Source organism: Megalobrama amblycephala, linkage group LG6, assembly GCF_018812025.1.
Source record: "Megalobrama amblycephala isolate DHTTF-2021 linkage group LG6, ASM1881202v1, whole genome shotgun sequence".
Lineage (NCBI taxonomy): Eukaryota > Metazoa > Chordata > Actinopteri > Cypriniformes > Xenocyprididae > Megalobrama > Megalobrama amblycephala.
The window spans coordinates 29,972,425-29,996,933 of record NC_063049.1 but is presented as its reverse complement, the minus strand read 5'-3'; the positions used below and the strand labels follow the sequence as shown (position 1 = coordinate 29,996,933).

The window sequence follows — 24,509 nt, the reverse complement described above, 5'->3', positions numbered from 1 at the left end:
CCGTGCTGAGGAGCTGAGCCGATGCACAACCCACAGAAAGATGATAATTCCTCAAATAACTGCAATTGCACATTTCAAACAGAGATGGTGACAAAGTGGCAATTCCTAGAGCCTGTAGTTAACAAAATAACAGTTTTCTATTTTTAATATATTTTAACATGTATTTTATTTCTGTGATGGCAAAGCCAAATTTTCAGCATCATAACTCCAGTGTTCAGTGTCACATGATCCTTCAGAAATAATTCTAATATGAAGATTTGTTTTTATTTCTTATTATTATCAATGTCGAAAAAAGTTGCTGCCTAATATTTTTGTGAAAACTGTGATGCATTTTTTCCAGGATTCATTGATGAATAAAGTTCTTTTTGTAACATTATAAATGTTTTGTGTCACTTTTGATGAATTGTAATGCATCCTTGCTTAATAATTGATATATATAGATATAGACTATGGCAGTTTTGTGTGAGAAACAGAGCAACATTTTAGTCAATATTTTCTGATTAAAAAAAAAAAAAAAAAATATATATATATATATATATATATATATATATATATATATATATATATATATATATATATATATATATATTACTGACCCCACACTTTTGAACAGTAGTGTACAATATACTGAAAATTGATGATTTTGTCAGAAAATATTGACTAAAATGTTGCTCTGTTTCTCACACAAAGCTGCCATAGTTAAGCTAGACTTAAAAATAAGACATGGGTTGTATGGACTACTTTTATGGTGCTTTTTTAAAATATTTTTTTGGCCACTGCACTGTATAGTTTCTATGTATTCTTTTGTATTCCACAGAAAGTGTATAAATAATGACAGAATGCTCTTTTAGGTCAACTGTTTGTTTAAAATGCTTAAAGAGTCATGATTCACTCACCCACTGCACCTCTCCTGTGTTTTCCACCTTTGGCAGCATGAGAGCTGTGGGCAGCACGTCCGCCTGTAGAATAACCTCCATGTCGGCTTCGGCCAGGCCACTAGACACAGAGTTCAACCGTACGCACTTCTCCGTACGCCCCAGATCCAGATTGGCCAGCATCTTTGGGATGGTTTTCCGAGCTTCCTCCTGTCAAAAAAAAAAAAAAGAAAGAAAGAAATCTCTTGTGCCATTGTGTCAAAAGTGCTTACTTCACCGCAGCAGATAATACAGAATGAAATTTCCCAGTGCAGGCTGGACCACAAAATGAATGGGAATGTTTATGCTCAGCTGGGTCAGTATTCAGTGGTGTAATAAACACATACTATGGTTGTAAATAAACACTGAATGGTTATGTTACACAATTCAGACTCTCTATTTGACCAAGAACACAGGCTTGTGGGTGTCAAATGTGCAAAACGTGAGTGAAAGTAGGTTAGGCAGGATTTATCATTTTCTTTTCTGCTACTGGACAATGATTTGTGTTTACCTGATAAACGGGAGGAAATATCTCACGTATGGAAAACTACAAGCAATAAAAATGCAACATGGAACATATCTGTTTGAACTGGCCATTGGTGCACTTGTAAAAAGATAAAGATGCATCAGTTTGGACGAGCGGATGTTATGTGAATTTACGGGGAAGTGGTGGTTGGCGCCTGGGATTACGGTGCGGAGAAAGATCTAGTGAAAGGGATCAACCTCCCTACAGCTGATCCACCAAAGGCCATAAAGTGAAAAGCCCTGCACACAAGTCTTCCACACAAACACCACAGACACATGACCAAAGGAAGCGGAGGGAGGAAGAATCAAAGTTAAAGCCAAGTTCCAGGGCCTAAGTGTGACACAGCAACACACGCCAGGAGATTCAAACCAGATGCAGCTCAAGAGACTGAATGTAGGTGGGAGGGGAAAGGGCCAAAAGATGAAGTTTCCATTGGTTTGAACACAGCACTCCATCCAAAGGGAAATGTGGTCTCAGTTAAACAGGAGGAGGAAACAGTAGCTCAGGAGTTGTCAGGTTAGATCAGAGGAAGGATGAGAAACGCTAAGAGAAGAGGGGGTTTTAGCTCAGGGGTTAATTCAACTTGAATGAGGAACTCTTTGGGCTAGATCATCTTCACACCGTACAAACTATAAGCCACAGCTAGCGTCGCCTCTACCCAAAAACTGTTGAACTTTGACATTTATATGAAGATTAGAGATAATTAATAAAATGAATTAAATGAATAATAATGATAAATATTATATTAGTATAATAACAATTAAATAATAATAATAACAGTTATCAGTATTATTATTTTTTTAAATAAATATTAATAAAAATGAATAATCTTAAAAAGGTGTATATTATATATATATATATATATATATATATATATATATATATATATATATATATTTTTTTTTTTTTTTTGTCTAATAGTCATCCGCGTATTATTGCATCAAAATGCACAAAAAGAAAACAAAAATAATAACAAATTTGGTTCCGCTTATCAAAAATAACCATTATACGTATTGGTTATAAAAAGGGAAAGATAGTCAATCTCTCTAGTCTAGATCTGTAACTTGCTTTTTAGTTGAGTCTGGACCGTAAAACCCTGCCTTTTGAACTGGTAATCACAACCGGTCTGGATTCAGACACCCTTAGACTAGAGCTAAAATAACAATGTTGTCAACCATTTTTATTAGAAAAAATAATATGTATACAAGCCCAAAGCTCTGAAGTCTTCTATATGACATCTGAATCATTGCAGATATACTAGCAAAACAGATTAAAACCAAAACACAGTCTAGACACTCACATGTCTAAACTAACATTGTAGTCCTCAGCTTACAGTTTATGGTGAGAGTTGTTGAACTGCAAACTGAACACAAAAGGTTCCTCAATAGAAAGCCATGCGTATGCTTAAAGCCTATAATATATTTGAAGATCACAGTGGTAATATTAGTAGGGCCGACGGATTTATGAAGCTATAACTCAGCATTCGTAAAGCTGTTCCATGGTGGATCCAGTTTGAGTCCTCCAGTATAATCCAAGACTGATCCAGTGTCTTAGACACTGTCGAACCACTCTTCTTTGTATGTCTGGTATCACGTTCACTCTTGAACAAAAACATGAGGCTTTGAGTAACAAATCAACATCAAAAAGCACCTATATCAAGTCAAAAGACATGAGAGTAGCTAGAAATGGACCAATCAGAGTAAAATTACCGCTGAACTGCGTAATGCTATATGAAACCTTCATGCCACACGATTCTCTGCTTTTTATCACCATATTTTGCTTTGAACTGATATTCCAGACAGCAAAACATTTGAATTTCTATCAGTAGGAAGGGCTCGCTATCTCGTTTCCCCTCACAGTAAATTGACAGAAAGAACATTCTCGAGAAGATCCTGGGCTCCTGAGGGGACTCAGCCATTCCAAGCCGGAATAAAAGTACTTTGAAAGCTGAAATGTTTTACATTAATGGAGGCTGTCCAACTAGTTGCTTCAAAAGACCCTTCCCCAACCACCCAGCATCCCACAGAGTGACCAGGAGAATCGCAGGTTTGAGGAAACTTTGATTCCTTCCATCAAGCCCATCATTAAAGCTCAACACAGTATCATGACAGCACGTCCACAAAATACTCAAAACAAAAGGACAGACTTTAAAGTTTGTAGACGCTGACTTCTCATTTAAAAAAAAGGCCAGATCTTTTACTTTTGTAGAGAATTTGGACTCCAACTGTGAGATACGTCAAGAAATGGATCTGCGTTTGGATTATTCAGTGTTTAATCAAAGCGCCTGAAAAAAAGTGTGGTTTGTAGGACATTTGAAATGTATAATGATTTTGTATACATTTGCATTTTTAGAAATGAGAGCAAGAAATGTGAGAGGGAGGGTCACAAAGAAACTAAATTTGATATGTTTCCTATTAACGTTTCTCACTCTATTATTTTTTCATCCCAGCTTCTCGCAACCAACCATGACACGTACAATTTCAAAAACGACGTGTAATCTAAGCAAACAATGTCTCACGGACAGTGTCTGACAGGTGACGCACCGGGCATCTGGAGCTCTATTCCAGATGAATGACTAACAGATCCAGCATCTGATTCCGCATTTGTCCGGTTCCGCATGAGAGGGAAGCCTGTCCCTCTAGGCTCGCTGCTAGATTCTCTCAGAAAACCGCCACTTCTCCTCACACTGTGAGGCTGAAGAATGATCTGTTACTACTTCAGAGCGCTGTTCAGGCAGCTCACATTTTACTGACCAGCTCTGCCAATCAAAACAGAGGGCTGTAATTTGATAATGAGAGAGGTACAATATCTGCACTTTTCTTCAAAACTCAGCGTTTTGTGATACGCTGGGCTGCACTGGACTCCCAGTATCAAGATGATAGGTTGAGGGATTGGAGCGCTCAGATGGGACTTCAGGCCACTTTCAACATCTGCCGTTCACAGTCAACTGGGCGCTTAATGTTCATGGGCGCTATTTACGTCTGTTCTAGAAGTACTTGAAATGTCTGTCATCATAACCTGACATTAAGCAACACAATCTACACATTTGATAGCTGTGCCAGTGAAAATTTCAACCTAAACAAATAATGCTTAATGTGCCAACAATGTAGCCCTGTGATACAGGCTGCATGAGAGAATCTTTTCTGCTTCTGAAGTGCTGAAGGAAAAACATCTAAGCTTGTGTTGAGAGTGGGAACAGAAGATATTTGTGTCTCTGGGGAAATGACAGAGCTCAGTTTTTCTCAGGGTTTTGTACTGTATCAAAGTTTCATAGGTAGCAACTCTGAGAGAATATCTTATACAATTCAAAGATAAATAGAAAACACTAAACAGAATTGCAAAGTAAAGATCGCTGTAACTTTTTCAAAGCTGATTGCACTTTTTTTTCTAGTTGTGATGCAATCATAACAGTAGTCCAAGATATGACACTTCACACAAATATAGGGCCTGAAACTCTTAACAACAATTTGTTTTCTTTTTGTCAACATCATGAGGTCAAACTAAATATTATGAGTGGTTTTATTTTCCTTTTACTCAACATGAATATTATATTATACTGAAAATTTCACAACACTGTTACCAAAGTTTTGCATATAATTTAAGAATAGATTAAAGCAAGTTGCATTAAATAAACAGCACAATTAAAATTATTAAATTGATAAATGTACAACAACAAAACGAACAAAAAAAAAATCATATATCAAAGAAAATATATGTTTGACATGGTGGAACAGGGTAGAAGGTTGAGCTTAAAGGCAGTCAACACTACAATTTTATGTACAAAGTAAGAAAATGATTTTATTCACTTTAATTTTAACAACAAAAAAAGTTATTTATAACGGAGTAAAAGTCATGTGACAGCACGGTTGTGCCTGAAAACTTTGAAGGCCAATTCATTTTGGTTAAATTAAAATGTATCTAAGATTTCAAATACTTTTAAGAATCTAAAAAAAAAAAAAAAAAGAAAAAAGAAAAAAAAACATAATAATAATAGAAACCTAAATTGTACGTTATTCAAGGAAACCCATCTCTATCTGGCAATGCTCAGTAGATTCCAGACATGAAGGTGTTTCTTACCCAGTTTCTTCTTGCAATCACCTGCTGGAAGGACCAGGGAGCAGATTATTTGCTAGACACTTATAAAAGCAAAGGTCGTATTTTTAAAAAGTGGCATTACATGGAGTACCTGGGGCACATGGAGTGTTGGCAGTAACTGACTTTCAATTTTCTGGCCATTAGAGTAGTTCACACCTGCTGCCAGAGCCAGAGCTTTATAACAAAGTCACCTTTCCATGTCAAGTGTGCCATGTGTAGCAAAGAAGAACTTAAATAATAATAATAATAATAATAACAAAACCAACATGCAATAGGAAACAACAAAGTGTAATAGTCCCTCAAAGTAAAGCATGTGAAAAAGTCCAGTGAATTATGTAATGTGATTATCTTGCTAAATCATGCTTAAAAGCTAGAACATTTTGATGTTTGTCAATTAAGATTTATACAACATAGAATTGATCCAACACAAACCATGAGTGTGATTATGTCACATTTCGTCAAGAAACAAATTTTTTTAAAGGGTTAGTTCACCCAAAAATTAAAATTCTGTCATTTATTACAGTATTAATGTACTAAAAACATATTTAAATCAGTTCATGTGAGTATAGTGGTTCAATATTAATATTATAAAGCGATGAGAATATTTGTGGTGCGCCAAAAAACAAAAAAACAAAATAACGACTTATATAGTGATGGCCGATTTCAAAACACTGCTTCAGGAAGCTTTGGAGCATTATGAATGAGAGTGACGAATCAGCTGTTTGGAGCGCCAAAGTCACGTGATCATGATTCGACACTCTGATTCATGTGGAACGGCATGAGGGTAAGTAATAAATGACAGAATTTTCATTTTTGGGTGAACTAACCCTTTAATAATAATAATAATAATAATAATAATAATAATAATAATACAAAAAAGCACAATGAGTTATGCAAGCATTGCTGGGAGCATCAGAGAAACTGTAACACTGAGTAACTAAAGACTTTTTTTTATTATTTTAGTCAAAATGGCTGAATGGTCACTTTTGACAAATAGGTGGCGCTGATACCAAATTGATGTTGTAGGGTCAGTGAGAGGAGACAATCCCTGCATCCCAAAGTGCATACTATCCACCCTTTCCGTCCTATATAGTATTGAATATTACTAATGTCACATACTATTTAGGATGGTTAGTATGCACATTGAGACGCAGGCAATGACTAGATTGGTGTCAATATGCCAAAGCGTTGCAGAGTTAGAGTGTCAGAATCAGCTTGGCACCAGATTTGTTGATGTAGAAAAGGTTTGGTCTATTACAAAACTTTTAATAACATTTTGCCGGCATAGACTGAAGATGATCTGAACCAAATTTGGTGAAAATTGGACCAAGTGTTGGAGGAGGTTTTCAAAGACTTTTTTATAACTATTTGCTAATGCATTCATAAATACAGCATTGTATGACAAAATTAAAAATGGCTGATGCCCAAAATGGCCGATATGGGAAAATTGGGTATCATTTGACTCGGTATGCTGTGCTGAAAAGTAGGCGTATAGCCAATTTGATGAAATATTGCATAATTGGTATCATTGTTCTCAGTTTGACTCAAGGAATCTAACAACACTAGTTCATTAAAATAGACGAGAAAGAAGAAAGAAGAAAGAAGAAGAAAGAAGGTGACTAACAAGTGCAATAGGTGCCTTCGCACCTTTGGTGCTTTGCCCCTAATAATAAATAGTAAAATTAAACTGCTGATTTGGCATGAATATGTTATTTGCATTGCAAGATAAAAATGGGTTAAAATATGTATATTTATTAGATAACATGCTAGATAAAAGACTTTAAAAGTTTTAAAGACTGTATAATAGATCCTACAAAAATCAAGTTGACAGTCTTTTTTAATTGTTGTTGAATCAAATTCCTCATGGAGCTCATCTCTAATCACGTGTTGTTATTCTGATCAGAGCACATTTATCCATTCATCATAAACAAGGCCATTACAAATCAAACGGTCTTAAACACCTCTCATAAGCATTCATCATACTGGCCGACAGAGAAATCCCCCGAGATCAAGTAGGCTAGATATCACTAACACAGAAAACACTTCACACACATCTTATGACCTATCTCAGTTACACGCATCAGGCATAGCATATACGTGTCTGGTTGCATATAATGCAGCAGCTATGTCTGGCATGCATTCTCTTCCCTGGTGACAGTGTGAGGACAGATCTTCGTATGTTGTAGCTGCAAAAAAAGAGTGATACAATGAGATATTATGGCTTATGTTGGACTACTCTGGTTCCTTCCGCAGGATTCACAGCAGACAGATGTGTGTCATTTGTCTTGATACATCATGAACATGAAATGAAATAGTTTATTCTCCATAGCTCATTTCTCATTTGCACGTGTGCATATTCACTCCATCTCAATGGCAATGCCATCAAACTGCATTGGTTCTGTTATCTTGTGGCAGTAAATTATGGTCCGTTCCTCACACTAATCTTAGGTATGGTTTGTATAATATTTTTATGGTGCCTGTTTTACCTTCTTGAAATTTGACAACCCTTGGTCATTTTTCAGTGTATGCCAAAACACAGCTTTAATATTACTCAAAAAATTAATAAATCTCCTTTTCATTTGCACAGAACAAAGTTAGTCATGCAGAAGTTTAAAACAACACGAGAGTGAGTAAAAGATGAGAAAATTCTCCTTTTTTGGTGAATGACCTCCTTAAAGTGAACTAGAAAAAACACAGGGCTCACTAGGCCTCAGATTTCACACACCAAATCTTACAAAAACATGTACAGATGTCCAATCTATCGTGTCAATATTGAATTAACATAAAAAAGCAAAGATGATGTCAGTACCGTGATGTTGGAAGAAATCTTTCAATCTCTTCCTCAATCATCATCAGCAATCGGGACCACCCTACTTCACTGACCCCTCAATAAACTTTAACCTAGTATGACTACGCAGCGCACATAGCTCCTGTGATAAAGATATGACACACACACACACTTGCCACAGGGTTGACTGGCAGGCAGTTTCTGGCAGCACACAGGCTTCTAGAGTTCACTAATGCCGGGGATCCATTTTCTGGGTAAACGCCTCAGATCGCTGTTTGTTTCTCTTGGCAGCAGAGTGCCCTGTGTTTCTCCGCTGCACTGTTTGATGAGAACTCTCTCTTCATAAAGAAATAGTTCATCCAAAAATGAGCATTCTGTAATCATTTACTCACCCTAATATCATTCCAAACCTGTATGATGTTCTTTCTTCTGTGGAACACAAAAAGAGAAGTTTTGCAGAATGTACAAGCTACGCTTTTTCATACAAGAAAAGTGCATTGGGACTGTGACTGGATCTGAGATCCAAAAATAAAAAAAGAGCACCATAACAGACAGAAATTTGTGTTGCAATTTGGTAAAAATTCCTCTGGCTCAAATCTCATTTGTGCAAATTTAATATGTAATTTGTAGCACATCGACACTGACTGATTACATTTCTGCCTTTTCCTCACACATGTTGTCTGTATTCCTTTAAAGGTGCCCTAGAACTTTTTTTTAAAAGATGTAATATAAGTCTAAGGTGTCCCCTGAATGTGTCTGTGAAGTTTGAGCTCAAAATACCCCATAGATTTTTTTTAATTTTTTTTTTTTAACTGCCTATTTTGGGACATAATTAGAAATGATCTGATTCAGGGTGTGTGGCCCTTTAAATCTGGTGCTCCATGCCCCAAGAGCTCGCGCTTGCCTTAAACAACATAAAAAATGTTCAAACAGCTAATATAACCCTCAAAATGGATCTTTACAAAGTGTTCGTCATGCAGCATGTCTCGCGTAAGTACAGTGTTTATTTTTATGTTTACATTGATTCTGAATGAGTTTGAGGCTATGCTCCGTGGGTAACGGGCTAAAGCTACACTGTTGGAGAGATTTATAAAGAATGAAGTTGTGTTTATGCATTATACAGACTGCAAGTGTTTAAAAATGAAAATAGCGACGACTCTTGTCTCCGTGAATACAGTAAGAAACGTTGGTAACTTTAACCACATTTAACAGTACATTAGCAACATGCTAACGAAACATTTAGAAAGACAATTTACAAATATCACTAAAAATATCATGTTATCATGAATCATGTCAGTTATTATCGCTCCATCTGCCATTTTTTGCTATTGTCCTTGCTTGCTTACCTAGTCTGATGATTCAGTTCTGCACATCCAGATGTTAATACTGGCTGCCATTGTGTAATGCCTCGATCATGGGCTGGCATATGCAAATATTGGGGGCGTACACCCCGACTGTTATGTAACAGTCGGTGTTATGTTGAGATTCGCTTGTTCTTCGGAGGTCTTTTAAACAAATGAGATTTATATAAGAAGGAGGAAACAATGGAGTTTGAGACTCACTGTATGTCTTTTCCATGTACTGAACTCTTGTTATTTAACTATGCTGAGGTAAATTAAATTTTTGAATCTAGGGCACCTTTAAAGGTGCTTTTTGTCATTTTTGAACTTGGCAGGCCCTGGTCACCATTTACTTTCACTGTATGGAAAAAGCAGAGTGAACATTTTGCTAAATGTCTCCTTTTGTGCTCCATGAAAGTCATACAGGTTTGGAAGCGACAAGATGGCGCAGAAGACACATGTGTTGTAAGTTTCTCTATATAGGCTTTGGCCATTACTCCTTCAAAATGCTTAGTTTAACGGATTACCTAGTTTGTTTAAATGCTTCAAGACTTTAAGTGAAATTTGACTAGACAAGCATAAAAGAGAAAAACAGAATTAAATCAGTGGAAGTAGCCGAAACTATAACAACTCTAAAATGCAAATGAAAAACCCAAGAAAGGTCTTCAGAAACTTGTGGACCACTTGTCCCCTTCAGAATCTAACAAGCCAAAAAGTATAAGTGATAAAGACCATCTTTTAAAAGAATTGGAATTTGGCGAGTCGTTCCCACCACTTGGTCTCTCCCCCAGAACACAGATAAATAGCCTAGCGTAAAAGAAATCTAAAGTTGATCTCTCGTTAAATCAGCTTCAAGAGAACATCATCACAGCCCTCAACATGAGAGCAGACTCCCTTGAAGAAATTATAAAAAAAAAAAAAAAAAGGTTTGACATGAGGAATAGTAAATGTTAACATTATTGAACTCTCTCGTTAAGACAGTCTTTGTTTCCTACTCAGACATCAACAGCCGCCAATTATCACTACAGCTTTCTACAGCAACCTTCCAAATGAAGAGGGCTAAATCTTATTATTTAGCAGTATTTGTAATGTGGACTTCACTAACACTCACTAAAACTACACATCACTACACTATTGCAATGCGATGTGGCATTCCCTCTTTGAACTGACCCACTGAGAGTGTGGCAGAAGAAATCTGAGACGACTTCAAAATACCAGCGTTGCATTTTAAGCTTCTATATCAGATAACAGTTTGTTGCATAGATTATGGTAAATTGGAAATGTTGACAGGAAGCCAAAGTATTACACTTTCAAATAAGCTCAAACTGAAATCCAAGACTACAATAGTGCATTATTGAGCCAGTCCTGACAAACAGATGATGCATACTGTACTTGTGAATGTATATGAAAGCAAAAGATATCAGAAACGTTCTCACACAGGGCGCCATTGCTATGGAGCTATACTGCAAGATATTTCAGTCATATCTGACAAATGAACTAGAGATTGCAAATGTTAAAAATATAAGCAATGAGACTTTTCTTTTCATCAAATCATTTCATCTACTGCCACCACCAGGGCTGACAAAGAAAAGACCAAATAGCACAACATAAACAGACACATAACAGTCTGCTGTGACCGTCAAAACATTTGAGCTCAGTATCACAGACATGCAGTCAGTAACTTTGTGTTCTTGCATTCTTCTGGGCTTGATTTACACTAAAATTTAAAAGTTTGGGGTCTGTACTATTTTTTGAAAGTCTCTTCTGCTCACCAATGCTGCATTTATTTGATCGAAAATACAGTAGTAATAGAAATATTATGGTATTATGATTTAAATGAACTGTTTTCTTTTTTAATGTATTTTAAAATGTAATTTAGCCCTGTGATGTCAAAGCTGAATTTTCAGCAGCCATTACTCCAGTCTTCAGCGTCACATGATCCTTCAGAAATCATTCTAATAAGGATATTTAGTGCTCAAGAAACATTTTTTCTTATTACTAACCTTGAAAATACTTATGTTGCTTAATATTTTTGTGGAAACAGTGATACTTTTGATTCAGTTAAAGTCAAAAAGTCAGTTAAGTTAAAAAGAACAGCATTTATCTGAAATAGAAAATGTTTGTAACATTAAAAATGCCTTTACTGTCACTTTAGATCAAAACTTTAGATCTTGCTAAATAAAAGTCAACAACAACAACAAAAAATGTACTAACCCCAAACCATTGAATGGTAGGTTATTTGTTTTTTGAGTCAAATGAAATCAAATGAAATCATAAAGATATAATTGGTTATACATTTAAAATGTTATTTTAAAATTGTACTGTGCCCTGAAATAGCTTCAGATTGGTAATTTACTTTTTCATACCAGCTTGTAATGTAGCTATCTATTTTTCAAATGTAGCTTGACTATCATTTAAATATCTGATACCAAGCTACTTATTATTTAAAGTAGCTTCCCCAACACTAATCTGGATTTTCAAAAATGTCAAAAACACAACCGAAATGAAGCAAACACATCTCCATCAGACTGAGCCGAACAAGCAAACCTGTTGCTCTGCTGACTAAAGAAAGAGTTCAGAGAAGTGATGAGAAAGTAGGAGCAAGAGAGGGAAAATCAGAGAGAGAGAGAAAGGTAAAAAAAAAAAAAAAAAAAAAAAGAGCAGGGATAACTGTCATGATTCCAAGCATCAGCCGCTGCCACCCGCAGGTGAGTGCATCAGATAATACAAGGGCCGATGCCAGTGACACTGCACCTCAGAAAAGCAACAAGGACACACACACATACACACACAAACATACAGACAGCCATCACAGCTCGAGTGTGCCCGTAAGCAGGGGGATTTATTCTCTACATACGGTGCCGGGTGGTTTGAGGGAGCTCGGAGCTGATCACAGAGGATCCGAAAACAACATCCGTCCACTTTCACACTTCAGTGGAAGAGGTGGCCCCTCCCGGCAGGGCTGCGTAGTCTTGCCATCTGGAGAATAAATCGAGTGTGAAGTACAGTATAGTTTGGGACCAAGCTCCGTGGCGGCAGCTCAGCAGTCAGTTCATTAGTTCCAAACTTCCAGGGATTGGAGCTGGGAGGGGGGCAGTGCGGAGCGAAGCTGCCGCAGAGAGAAAGGGGAGGCGGGCAGGGAAGGAAAGGGGGAAAAGGAGCCGTTGAGTGGAATGCCCCAAACTGAGCGGCAGTCTATAGGGCATCTCTGCCACAAAACACACAAATAAACAAACTCGCCCCCGGAGCGAAAAAAAGACAGGTGTAGCCATCAGCCCCTGCTGGAGGGAGAAAAGGACAACTTCCTACCCCTCCTTATCAGTAAGGAGAGATATATTTACATACTAAGTGTGTGCTGGTGTGCAGGAGTATAGCCATCATTTCAGAAGTGAGAGGGACAGAAAAGACAAGTGTAATACATTTTTTTCCTGACCTTTGTCTAATTGACAAGTTTTATTTTTTCTTATCTCTTGCTTTTAACTGGCTAAGAAATTGAAATCACTGCAGAACAATAACCAATAATTTGAGTTCTATAATAATATATCCTATATTTTCCTAATGACAATTGTATGATTGGTTTATGTACTACATACACTTGTGCATAAAGCCATCATGGATTTTATACAATGTAAAAAATGTAATAGCATGTTTTTAAAGCCACTTTATGGAAGACATTCATATACTTTATTGTTAGGAAAATACCCTGAGATGAGGTAAGCACAACGATAATGCTTGTGGAACACAGACAAAATCAAATAATCAACTTTAATGAAAAAAAAAAAACATTTTCCAACACTTTCAGAGTGGGAAATTATCCTCATCTATCAATGTACAGTACAAAACACACATGCCATGTGTTTCTACTACAGCTCAACAGTGTTTTTATAAAATGACAGCAACAACATGATTAAATGACTATCCTAAATGTTCCAAAATCTAGTGAGTGGCTTTGCGGCCTACTAAGGAACCCCATAAGGGTCTAATTCAAAATGCTCTACATAGGCAGCAACTCTTTGCATGCAAGTGCTCTGTTTTGATGACTCAAATGACAATTGACCCTTCGCCGGGAGTTTGATTGACAAGCGATCTAACCAATCATAATGCCGAATCTGCCATTTTGTCGGACAAAGCAGTCAAGAGTTAGAAGATTAACCTCAGTGGACTTGAACTTTAAAAATGGTGTCTACTGACGTCTTTCCGCATTTGAAACAACATTCCTTCTCATGTTCATTTATGTTTATTTGATGCTATAAATTAACTAGTAGGAAGAGATGATCAGTTCACGAGCCGCTTGAGCTGAGGCGCTACAGCAATCTGTCACAACACATTAAAGAGCCACAAAACGGTTTTTATTTTTCGAATTTCTTAAAAAATTACACAGTTCGAAAGCTGGGACTTTGTATAATATCATAAGTAACCTGCTCTGTCGACGTGTTGTCAGTGTCCTCTTTGCTCCATGATGTATTTTTCACTCTGTGTGGCGTGATAGCGCCATGGCTTGTGGGACAAAGCAGCAGTAACTGAGGGGGGCGGGGTTTTGCGAAGGGTCAATTGATTTCAGTAGAGTTTGAGGCTAGCATGTTGCTAAGCTAACAGTACAATATTCTAAAAAGCATAAAATACATAATACACACAAATATTGGGTAAAAATTCATCCCAAAAAAAAAATGTTTAGTGTTGAATGAAAAACAATTTTACGTTGGAACAGAGCATGTGTATTCAATGAATTATTTGTTAATTTAAGTATGAAACTTGTACTTAAAAAGAATCAAAATAAACAATTCTTCCACCACTGAAAGGGACAGTTTAACCAAATATAAAAAAGATATATTCATTTACTCAGCTTTATGTCATTCCAAACCTGTATTTTCTTTGATACTTCTACTCTTTCATTTAAATTTTTCATAAAATATTTTGCGGGATTTCTTAGTGTTTTTTGTCCATACATTAACAGTCAATGGAGTCCTTTTTTTTCTTACTCCAGTGTTTATCAAAATATCTTCTTTTGCATTTTGCAGAAGACAGACAGTCATACAAGTTTGGAATGACATGGGGGTGAATAAATAATGATAGAATTCTTATGGGCAGACCATCCATTTAATAGTGTTAACTGTCCTACCTGTAGGCTCTCAGCATATTATAGAATCAAAATGGTTGGAGCTGTGGCATAGTGGTTAATGCATATGCTGTGACACATTAAAGCCATTGTCCTTATATGGGTAACAAGACTTTCAAGCTGACACTACCCTTTTCCATCTCTCTACCCATTATTTTCTACTCTCTCTTCAATAAAATGTAACAAAATCCCTAAATATTAAACATTTGGAAGCAAAGCAAAGATGCAATCAAAGCTCAGCTATACAAAACTGAAAAATTTTGAATAAAGACACAATCTGAGTGTATTTGAACACTGCACGTGTACGTGTGTGACTTTCCTTTTCTGTCCATACAAGAGTAACTGAGCTGCAGGAGAAGTGTCATTTATTGGCATGGAAAATAAAACATCTATCTATAGGTATACACAAACCCCCATGGATTTTCAATTGCCAGGAAGGGGAAAACAGCTGAGAGTGTGGGAAGTGAAAGAGCGGGTGCAGAGGAGCGAAGTGTGTTTTATTATTGAGTTAATAACTCATTTTTACATTACGCAGTTGTGTGGTAGCAAATAAATAATGGATCACAGCTTTCCTCTTTCCATGCCAGGCTCTTTAAAGCTAACATATGGTCTTTAAAATTGACTGCATCTTGTACGAAGGATTGTAAGTGCTTGTAGCCTTGACAGATTTATACCATCAAAAAGCAGAGAAGCAATGGGATTATTTTTCAGACTCGTCCCGAAGTACATTGTTATTTTCCAGAGTGAGTTATTAGCATTTTTATCTGGGAGACTACAGAGAGAGTTAATTCTATCAGCCCTGACAGGAACATGAGCTAGCAAAAAGAAACTCGCTCAGCTCAGAGAGGGGACCCGAGACCCTTCTCTAATGCCATTCTCTCCCCTCTCAGATCTCCTAGCATTAATATTCCTCAACAAAATAATCCTATCCAGGCAGAACCCCACAGAAGAGCTGAATTTTGGCTCAGCAATCTTATCTTTTTATACTTGTCATTTTAAAACAACGTTAACGATGATATATGTCATTATGCTGAGGTCTTACACATTAACAATGCTGTAATGTTTCTATCCTTTGAGCACGTTTTTGACACTTAAAGGCCGTCAAAGATGTATTAGGCTGTAACTAAGGCTCTGAAACAACACAATAGTCTTGAAAGCATTAAGCTAGTCTTATTTGTCTAGCTTTAGTGGATCCTTCTTTGAAACCTTTTCCCCCACTTGACTGTGATAAAAGAAATTAGTGGGTGTTGGAAAACATTGGGATCCATCACCTTTTTTCAGGGGTCACTGTTTAGGCTGTCTGTCAAACTTTTTCCCCACTCAAGCAGGAATAGCCTCTGGCCATATCAATCATCTTTATTAACATGACTTAAAAACCTTTGTTAGCTGACTCTTTTCCACCGGTTCTCCTTTTAGCTCCTGCTCCAATCACGATTTCATGGAGAGGTAAACAGGGCCAATTGGCTGGCTGTGTGGGCGGGTCGAGAATGCTTTTAACCTGCAGCATCTGCTGAAGTCCTGCTGTTTGCTCAGTGTGAAGTGGGCACCTTGTTTCAAGTGAATGTGATAGGGGGGCATTTTTGCCTTTATTGGCACATAATGGGACGGAAATGTGCTTGTTTTAAGCATTGCGCTTAGGTAGCTTTCTTTGGAGTGATTAAGGATCAGCACCTGGCTAAAAGAGAGATTTAAATGATGAGGATTTTGTGATTATGTCCTACAGAGTCAGGTGCTGGATGAAGAATGAGAGGTTAGGCCGGTTGGTACCTTCTTGTTAAGGGCGACTCCATCTTCACAGTCGAGAACAGCGCAGTCCACGTCCAGTGAAGTCAGTTTCTGCAGTTTTCTCTCGTCGTTGCCGGGAACATACAGCACGGCGCGGCGTGGTATGTACTTCAGAGAGGTGCCAGGAGTGTGGTGGGAACGCTGGCTAGACTGACACCGGGGAACCACTGACAAAAGTAGACGACTTATCCCCCTGAGAAAATGCAAGCATTTTATAATGGATATTTCAATATGGGTTTTTCTGCCCCATTTATTAATTTACATTAAAATGCAATTCATACATATAATGACTTTAATACACCTTGTTTATGATGATGAGCATGTTTTTAATTTCAGTGTGGGCATAAAATAAAGAAATACTGATATAACTGTTTAAAAGTATCATTCAAAGAATGAAATTCTTGAAAAGAAAACCTTTTGGCAGTTTGGTATAATCTTTTATTGTTATTTCTTACATAAAAACTGTCCACCACCTCAGAATCATGTGGCTCAATCTACATTTAGGAAAAAAACAAAACAGGAAATGATATCATAGAGAGGACCCCTACAGATCCTCATGACTTTGTCAAGGTCAATAAGCATCTTTTTTAATATTTAAAATCATTTGAACTTTTTATGATAAAGCAAAGTTAGTTCCGTTTTTAAAATCATGTGGTGCTTTTGCACAAAAACAATTATATTTATAAACAATTAATGAATTGTTGTAAATACATATTACCTTAATATTTGTAAGATATATATATATATATATATATATATATATATATATATATATATATAAATAATTATTAGTGTGGAGCTGCATGTACGCATAAGTTATAAGAGAAATAGGTTATTACCTTTAACCAACATTTAAATTAGATTAAAATACTATGACTTGTGTAAAGTTTTCTTTTTTTTTTTTAAAAGATCTGTTGTAGCCTTCCATTTGTTTGCTGATCTCTCTTTATGCATGCACATATGTAACAAACCTCTGGCTAATCTCAAGTACTTAGCCTGAACTTCAATTTCCCTTCCAAATCTTTACAAACTGAAGAAACAAGGTTTGTTTTCCTTTCAGTCCTCTAATGGATAAGCACTGCTGACCTGAGGCTGTTATCTCCGACAACATCAGAGCAAACGCTTCTTCTCTAATGCTAATTCACAAAGGCTTAGCAAGCACAGCTGAATAAATCTATTTAGAGCCAAGCCAGTATGATGTGAAAGAGACTTGGGAGAGATTACATACCCCAACACAACAAAGTTAAGACAAGACCACAAATCTGTCTGGTAAATGACTTCTTGAAGCTGTCAGATGCAGATTCCCCTGCGTCAGGGCTAATAGAGGTGTGCGTTTATGGCTTAATTTTCTCCTAACACATTTTATCACACACTAATAACCACTGTTATGCCTCAGACACGTTTTAATTGTTTTTTCGGTATGTCAGGGTGTTCAAACAATTAGCGTTAATAAATGCGCCAAATAATTGGTATCACATACAACTAATTACAGCCGGGAACAGTCTTCGCCCGACGGTTCCTTGCGATTGCACATGAAGGGACCGTATTAGTTGACTGTATTCCTTTCCGGCTTGACAAAAAGAAGGGGGTAGCAAAGTGCTTTAAGGGGGGAGTGAAGGGGTGAAGTATTCTCTTTTGGTCTCTGTTGTCAAAAGAAGCTAAAGTCACTTCAATAGCCACTTAATCCAATCCTTCACGCTTACAATTGCCCTCAAGAACCAAGCGAGCATATTCTCGACTGAGATGATGCAGCTATGCCAGGCAATTAAAAGCAATTCAGGTAGTTATGGCTGCAAGCACTTTGCAGGCCTAAGTACACAGAGTCCCGGTAGGGATTCTCAACTCTATAGTGTTCGGATTTGGTCAGTGGCAGTAGCTCAACAAGGGGAAGGAGGAGGAGGAGATATGCAAAACCACTCTCAATGCAGAAGAGAGAGAGGGGAGGAACTTACTATTACTCAAGACCCCCAAACCTTACAGTGCACGGATTGGTGATAAAGAATACAAACAGAGAAATTGGATGAAACAATCGTAGAGGGCATTATGCATGTACATGTGTAGGGGGTTGGCGAAGAAATGGGTAGAGCAAAAGGGGGAGGGAGGATCCAAATTAAATCTTCTATATTCAATGCGTACTGCTGCAGGGTGAAAATGTTAAAAAGCCATTTTAAGTGGGCACTTGAAAAAGAAATAAATTATCTTGTAAGTAGGAGGCTTACAAAATGATGGCACTCGTAATTAAAAAATAGATTTCATAAAGGTGCAGAAAAAAAAACATTAAAAAAGCTCCATGGGGGAAGAGAGGGGTTTCCTTGATGGATCTTTATCAGAGAGACAGAGAGAGAGAGAGAGCGCAGATCGCTTGACTGAGGTACAAGGGGTCTAATAGAGAAACGCCATTCAGTGCTACTCTCCCTCTATGCCTTTTTTAAACACAGTAGGGGTTTCACTTTGCTGCAACCTAGCTGCCACAGGGAAAAGCGAGGAGTTTGCTTTGTTTAGTTGTTACTCTCTCTTTTATGTTTGAAGGAGATAGAGGAGGGAAAGACAAGTCTGTAAATTCAGGAAGGGTTTTTTGGTGTTCTCCGAGGGTGGCGTTTTGAAAACCAAGCGGCTGGCCTCTCACGCGAGAGAGCATGATGATGTGTTTGCAGCAGGGGAGGATGCTGGCTGGCTGGTGTGTGTGTGTGTGTGTGTGTGTGTGTGTGTGTGCTGTAGACACGCACATGTCCACGTCATAGTCATATTAATACATGCATAATCATCAGGCATCTAATAAAAGATTTCATACGAGTTGCATGACAATACACACAGGGATGATCATGACAGAATAAGAGTATTGTGTATCTTGTGTATATTGAGTATTTTTGTCCTTAGAATGATTTTTTTATCCATTCAATGAAATTAAACGGCATCCAATGTTGTTTGGGCCCTCGTGTTCTGTTTCGCATAATAAAAAAAGTCATACATGACAGGGAGTAAATGATGACAAATTTTAAATTTTGGGTGAACTATCATTTTAAAGATTTTTGTTTTGAAAAAAAAAAAAAAAGAACTTTTATAGATTTCTATAGCATTTTTGCTTGGTAATCTGGGTATTAAAAATGCATATATTTATGTTGGCATGAAATAAAAAGAAAAAGTTATTGGCTCTATCTTAATTTCTTGAAATACTTTATTACGATAAAAAAAATGGAATTAAATGGGTTTAATATAAATTGGATAACAGAAAAAGAAAACTAATTTAAATTAGGTAGGTCAGTGGCTCAAAGTCCACTTAGCACATTTCAAATCCATTTTATTTTTATTCAGAACAAAGTATTATAATTCATTCTGACTTGGGAATTTAATTCTCAGGTAGAGGAATTGATTGACAGAGACCAACCAAAGGAGAAAAAAAGCTTTGTATTTGCTGAATGAGGTTTTTGTTCACACAGACACTCGAAATCATGTCACACAAAAAAAATGTCATCTTGTTACAGACAAATTTCAAATGTCTGTAACAAATGTTTTTCACACAGTTTATAATATGCTGTATAGATGCTATACAATGCTGAAACACTGCAGAGGTAATTAGTATTAGCTTATGCATTAGCTTGCAATGTTGGATTACTTAGCCATGAAAGTCATAAAACTTTGTGGCATACCACTCTCACATTATAAACTAACCGGAATTCTGTTTAACAATGGCTAATGAGATTTTTATACCAACTTTCAACATAGTAATTCATTCACGAAAGTCATTTCAGAAAAATGAGCTTATCTCCCAGTGATTTATTTGATTACATGATTTGCCCACTTCTCATTTAAATCCGCGCTTAGCTAAGAAAACCCTGAAATTAATATACGTAATGGTAACTCAAGTGGCCAATATTAAGTGTACAATAATTCACATAAAAAGCAACACAGACCATGGGCAATAAAAACAAGAAGCAATAAATGTTATTACGGCACTACGGCAGCTCTGGAACCATTTGGAGAGAGCTGGCCTTCCCGACCAGATCCATACAGTGCTTCCGAGATACGCAATCTGGACCGTTTTATTGTTACATCTGTCCAGCATTTTCTCCTGTCATTAAACTATGATATACATTTTATAAGTTTAGCAATCCCTGATGTAGACAACATTTCTGCAGTCCTCACTTTTCTGGACTTGAAAGGCTATGATAACAGGGTGGTTAGCTTAGCAGTTAGTGGATTTACTGGTGAGAGTTCTGAGGTTTTCTGCTCTTTGCTGCTTTTATATGCTTCTAGACAGGCCTGGTCCTCATTAAATATAAGTCTGGCTTCCCTATATAAGAAGACCACGAGAAAATACAGAAATCTCTGGTGGTTTCGTTGGACACTAATTCTGTTTAGCTGTAGATCTATTACTGTTCTACCAAACTGCACTGTTGTGTCAGAAAAAGAAATGTCTGAACATTAACATTTCTCGGATGTTCTTATTTAATCTCAGATGTTCTTTTTCTTCCTCTAACCTTGAGTTTTAGACCCTAAGTAGGAGGTCTGAGAATGTATGGGGGTTGTATACCATCACTTTCAAAATGCCAACTTACCAGGAGACATGATGTGAAGATTTACTGCACAACTTTAACGTCGACATAAGTAGCTATTATATTTCTCCTAATGATACTGTAAGCTAGCCAGACAAACTAAGAATGCACTCATTTAACCGCCCACTGCGTTGGCTCTGGCTAAAAACATGTTGGTGACATTTTAAATAATAAGTACACCAGTCCTATGATGCAACTTGCATCTTTTTATGATAAAACAAAAAGACCAGCATTTCATCTTAACTTGCACTGACAAAACAACCAATAGGCCAATTCTTCTTCAAAACCCCACTTTAAAGCGGCTGCAAAATCAAATGGTGGCAACAAAAATAAAATAGCCTTTTAGATAACACTGTAAAAACATAATAGTCATTTCCAGACAAAATAAACAAATATTTTCTCTTCTGTTTTGTCTGTCTGCTACAGCAACGAATTTCAGCCTTTGAACTCCTCTGTTTCATGTATTCATAAACATCCCTGGACACGGCACCATGGATAAATATGTTGTCCAATTTAACCCCCCCTTCCCCATCTCTTATAAGCACTGACAACAGCAGCTCTTTCAATATGCAGATTTCACAATTATTTCCAGCGTCTGGCAGCAACAGCAGTAGCTGTGTCTAAAATGCACAAAATTAAAGATTTGTGTTTCTACTCTGCGATAATCAGCATCTTTTTAATATGCAAACTATTTCCAGGATCTGTCGTGTTTTGGGCTTTTAAATTAAATTTAAGAATGGGTGGGAGGGAGTGGATGAAACAGAAGGTTAAAAAAAATAACAGAAACAAATCAATGTTGTGATGCATAAACATGAAATAAGTTCGGAAGACGGTGGACAAATAAATGGTCAAGGAGTCATCAATATTTATCCCATTTCCAGGCCTTGTCTTGCCCTCCCGCCTCCTCCTGGCACCAGGCTAAAACAATCCCAATAAAAGCTGCTTCTCAGCATGAGATCGGCCTTGTTTTCCAGTTGGACGACACAAGGTGCCAGTGCTAAAATATGTGGCCAAATTAACTGTGGGGCATTGATGATAGTCAGGGAGGAAAAGTGAAACTTCTCTCTTTCACCCCCTTACCTCCCTTCTTCCCTCCCACTCCTCTCTGGGCTGACAGACGCATCTGATCCTCTCGTAACAGGATCAGCTGGTGGCTGGTGACCCTGGCAACAGTATCCCAGAAGTTGCATGTTCTCGCACTTCCATCGTTCCCCTTGCCGCTGCCTCATTAGAGTGGATTTTACGCCCTAATCTGCACAATGAGGGTGAAGTCATAGCAGTTATGTGCACTGGCCTACGCGTCTACCTGTAATCCATGTGGAAAGGGTTGCTTGCTCTCTCTCTTTCGCAATGCTGCACACACACAATGGCTGACAAACCGCAAACTCTAAGCTCTAATTCTTCTCCACACAAAGGCTCAGACTACAGACGGCTCAGCTGTCAAGCAGAGTTTCCTGGACCAAAGACTCACGACTGCCTGCCTTCAGCACAAGGAACGTCTATATCCAATTCATCACACCAAAGAAAACTAATAACAATGACTTGTTGTCGAAAGTTACTCAGTCTTGAAAGAACTTCAACAGATCTGTGCAATAATAATAATAATAATTGGCATAAAACATAAAGTTTCAACCCACACCAATGCGAGAAACCGACTGCTCCGTTCGATTCTCTTCTGCAGCAGGATCGACACTGAAAATTTTCCCATTAATTTTTCTTTAGAAATAATTGAGAATGGTCCATCAAAAGGAGGGAGCAAGCAATGGGTGTGGGGAGGGCAACGGGGTTAGCTTTTAACTTAGCATTTTTATTGACTCCGGGAAAACAAAATAAGGGATCCTACTAAGAGTGTGCACTCAGCAATAGCCATTCAGGCCTTTGGAGCTCCATTGTAGCACTTTGAAGGGTCTGAAAGGAAACCCCACTGGTGAAAATCCAGTGGAACATCTCCACAACAGAGCACAACTGTTCCCTTCGGCTTGAATGGGAGGGACATAAAAGGGGAGATGGACTTCTGAGGTACAGCCAGAAACAAAGGCAACAAAAGTGCTGATCATGAGGGAAAGACACAACTCGTTGCGGCAGAGGGGCATGGAGAAAAGGAGCCTTAGACAATGGCACTCATGGCCAAGTGACACACTGAAGAACTGAAAAATCTACACAAGAAGTGCTTCTCTTCCCACTTCACAAAAAACCCACAAGGAACTGCTGGATGGCCAAGGGGCCAGAGTGTCCCAGAGGGGAAGAGGACGAGTGAGAGAATCAACGTCAGACTGACAGCAAAGTATAGCCAGAGAAGTGAAGAAAACAGCAACAGTCAGAGAAACTGACAAGAGACGATGCAAAAAAAGAAGGGGAGCTTGTTTTGCTTAGGGAAAGATGGTAATATACAGGAAGAAAGAGACAGAATAAGAGGGAGGAAGTCGCCCCTGTCGCTTTAGGCACTTTAAAAGGTGAAGCTCAATCTCTGATGCATTCCCACAGTGAGAGCTCTGCCACAGCACCACTATTCCTGACGCTCCGCTCTGTTCTTTTCCAGGACTTTTGAAGTGCCTCTTTGTGCATCAACACAATTAGCTTTTAACCCCTAGAGAAACATTCATCCCCACCCACTCACCCATTCAACATGTGGATGACGCTTGAAGAGGCGATCGCCTTCATCTTGTCCTGATAAAAAGGCCCTCGTGACTACAGACATAAATAAATAAGTCCCATCTATAATTATCATGCCCTCCACTAACATTTCCCCAGTTTATTCCCGACACTTTGTTGGAACAGAAATTATTCTTTTACCAGAACCAGCATGCGTTGTCCATTTTAATGGGTGGCAGGGCTTCATTTACAGTTAAATCGTGTCACCTCCAAGACTGAGAGCATCTGAGCACAAGCCGGCAAGGAGGAGAGGGGGGAGTGATTTGTTTGACATGTTTTTATAAAACCTCTCCAAACGATGACCACCTCCTCTTCGCACTGGTTCATTTGCATGCTCTGAAGCACAGCCCCAGTATGAAAGATTAATGCTGATATGCATACAGAAAGAACAAATTTTGAGATATGCATAACAGGGTTTGAACTGTTCCGCGCGTGCCTGTCCTTAGAACTTATGATATGCAAATAAAACCATACCATTTGAAACTTATTATTAAAAGAACTTCATTTTAAAGGGATAGTTCACCTAAAAATTAAAACTGTGGCATAGTTTATTCTAATTCATAGTTTATAGTCATTTTAAACCTGTATGGCTTTCTTTTTCTGTAGAAATTGGATTGGATGGTTTTATTTTGGACCACATTGACCTTCATTGTATGGACAAAAACAGCTGAAAAATTCTTCAAAATATGTTGTTTTGCACTTTAAAACGTCGTATAAGTTTGCAACGACATAGTAAATGA

At 37.7% G+C, this 24,509-nt stretch overlaps 1 protein-coding gene across 5 annotated transcripts in view; it reads right to left on the bottom strand.

Moving 5' to 3' along the window:
- clybl (citrate lyase beta like) overlaps window positions 1–24,509 on the bottom strand; it is a 63,838-nt gene that overhangs the window by 13,780 nt on the left and 25,549 nt on the right. For all 5 annotated transcript variants that reach the window (XM_048193833.1, XM_048193837.1, XM_048193836.1 and 2 more), the window contains 2 exons: window positions 16,547–16,757; window positions 897–1,085 (listed from right to left, as the gene is read on the bottom strand). In XM_048193833.1, the coding sequence (XP_048049790.1) occupies window positions 897–1,085; window positions 16,547–16,757 (400 nt within the window). The remainder of the gene's footprint in view (window positions 1–896; window positions 1,086–16,546; window positions 16,758–24,509) is intronic.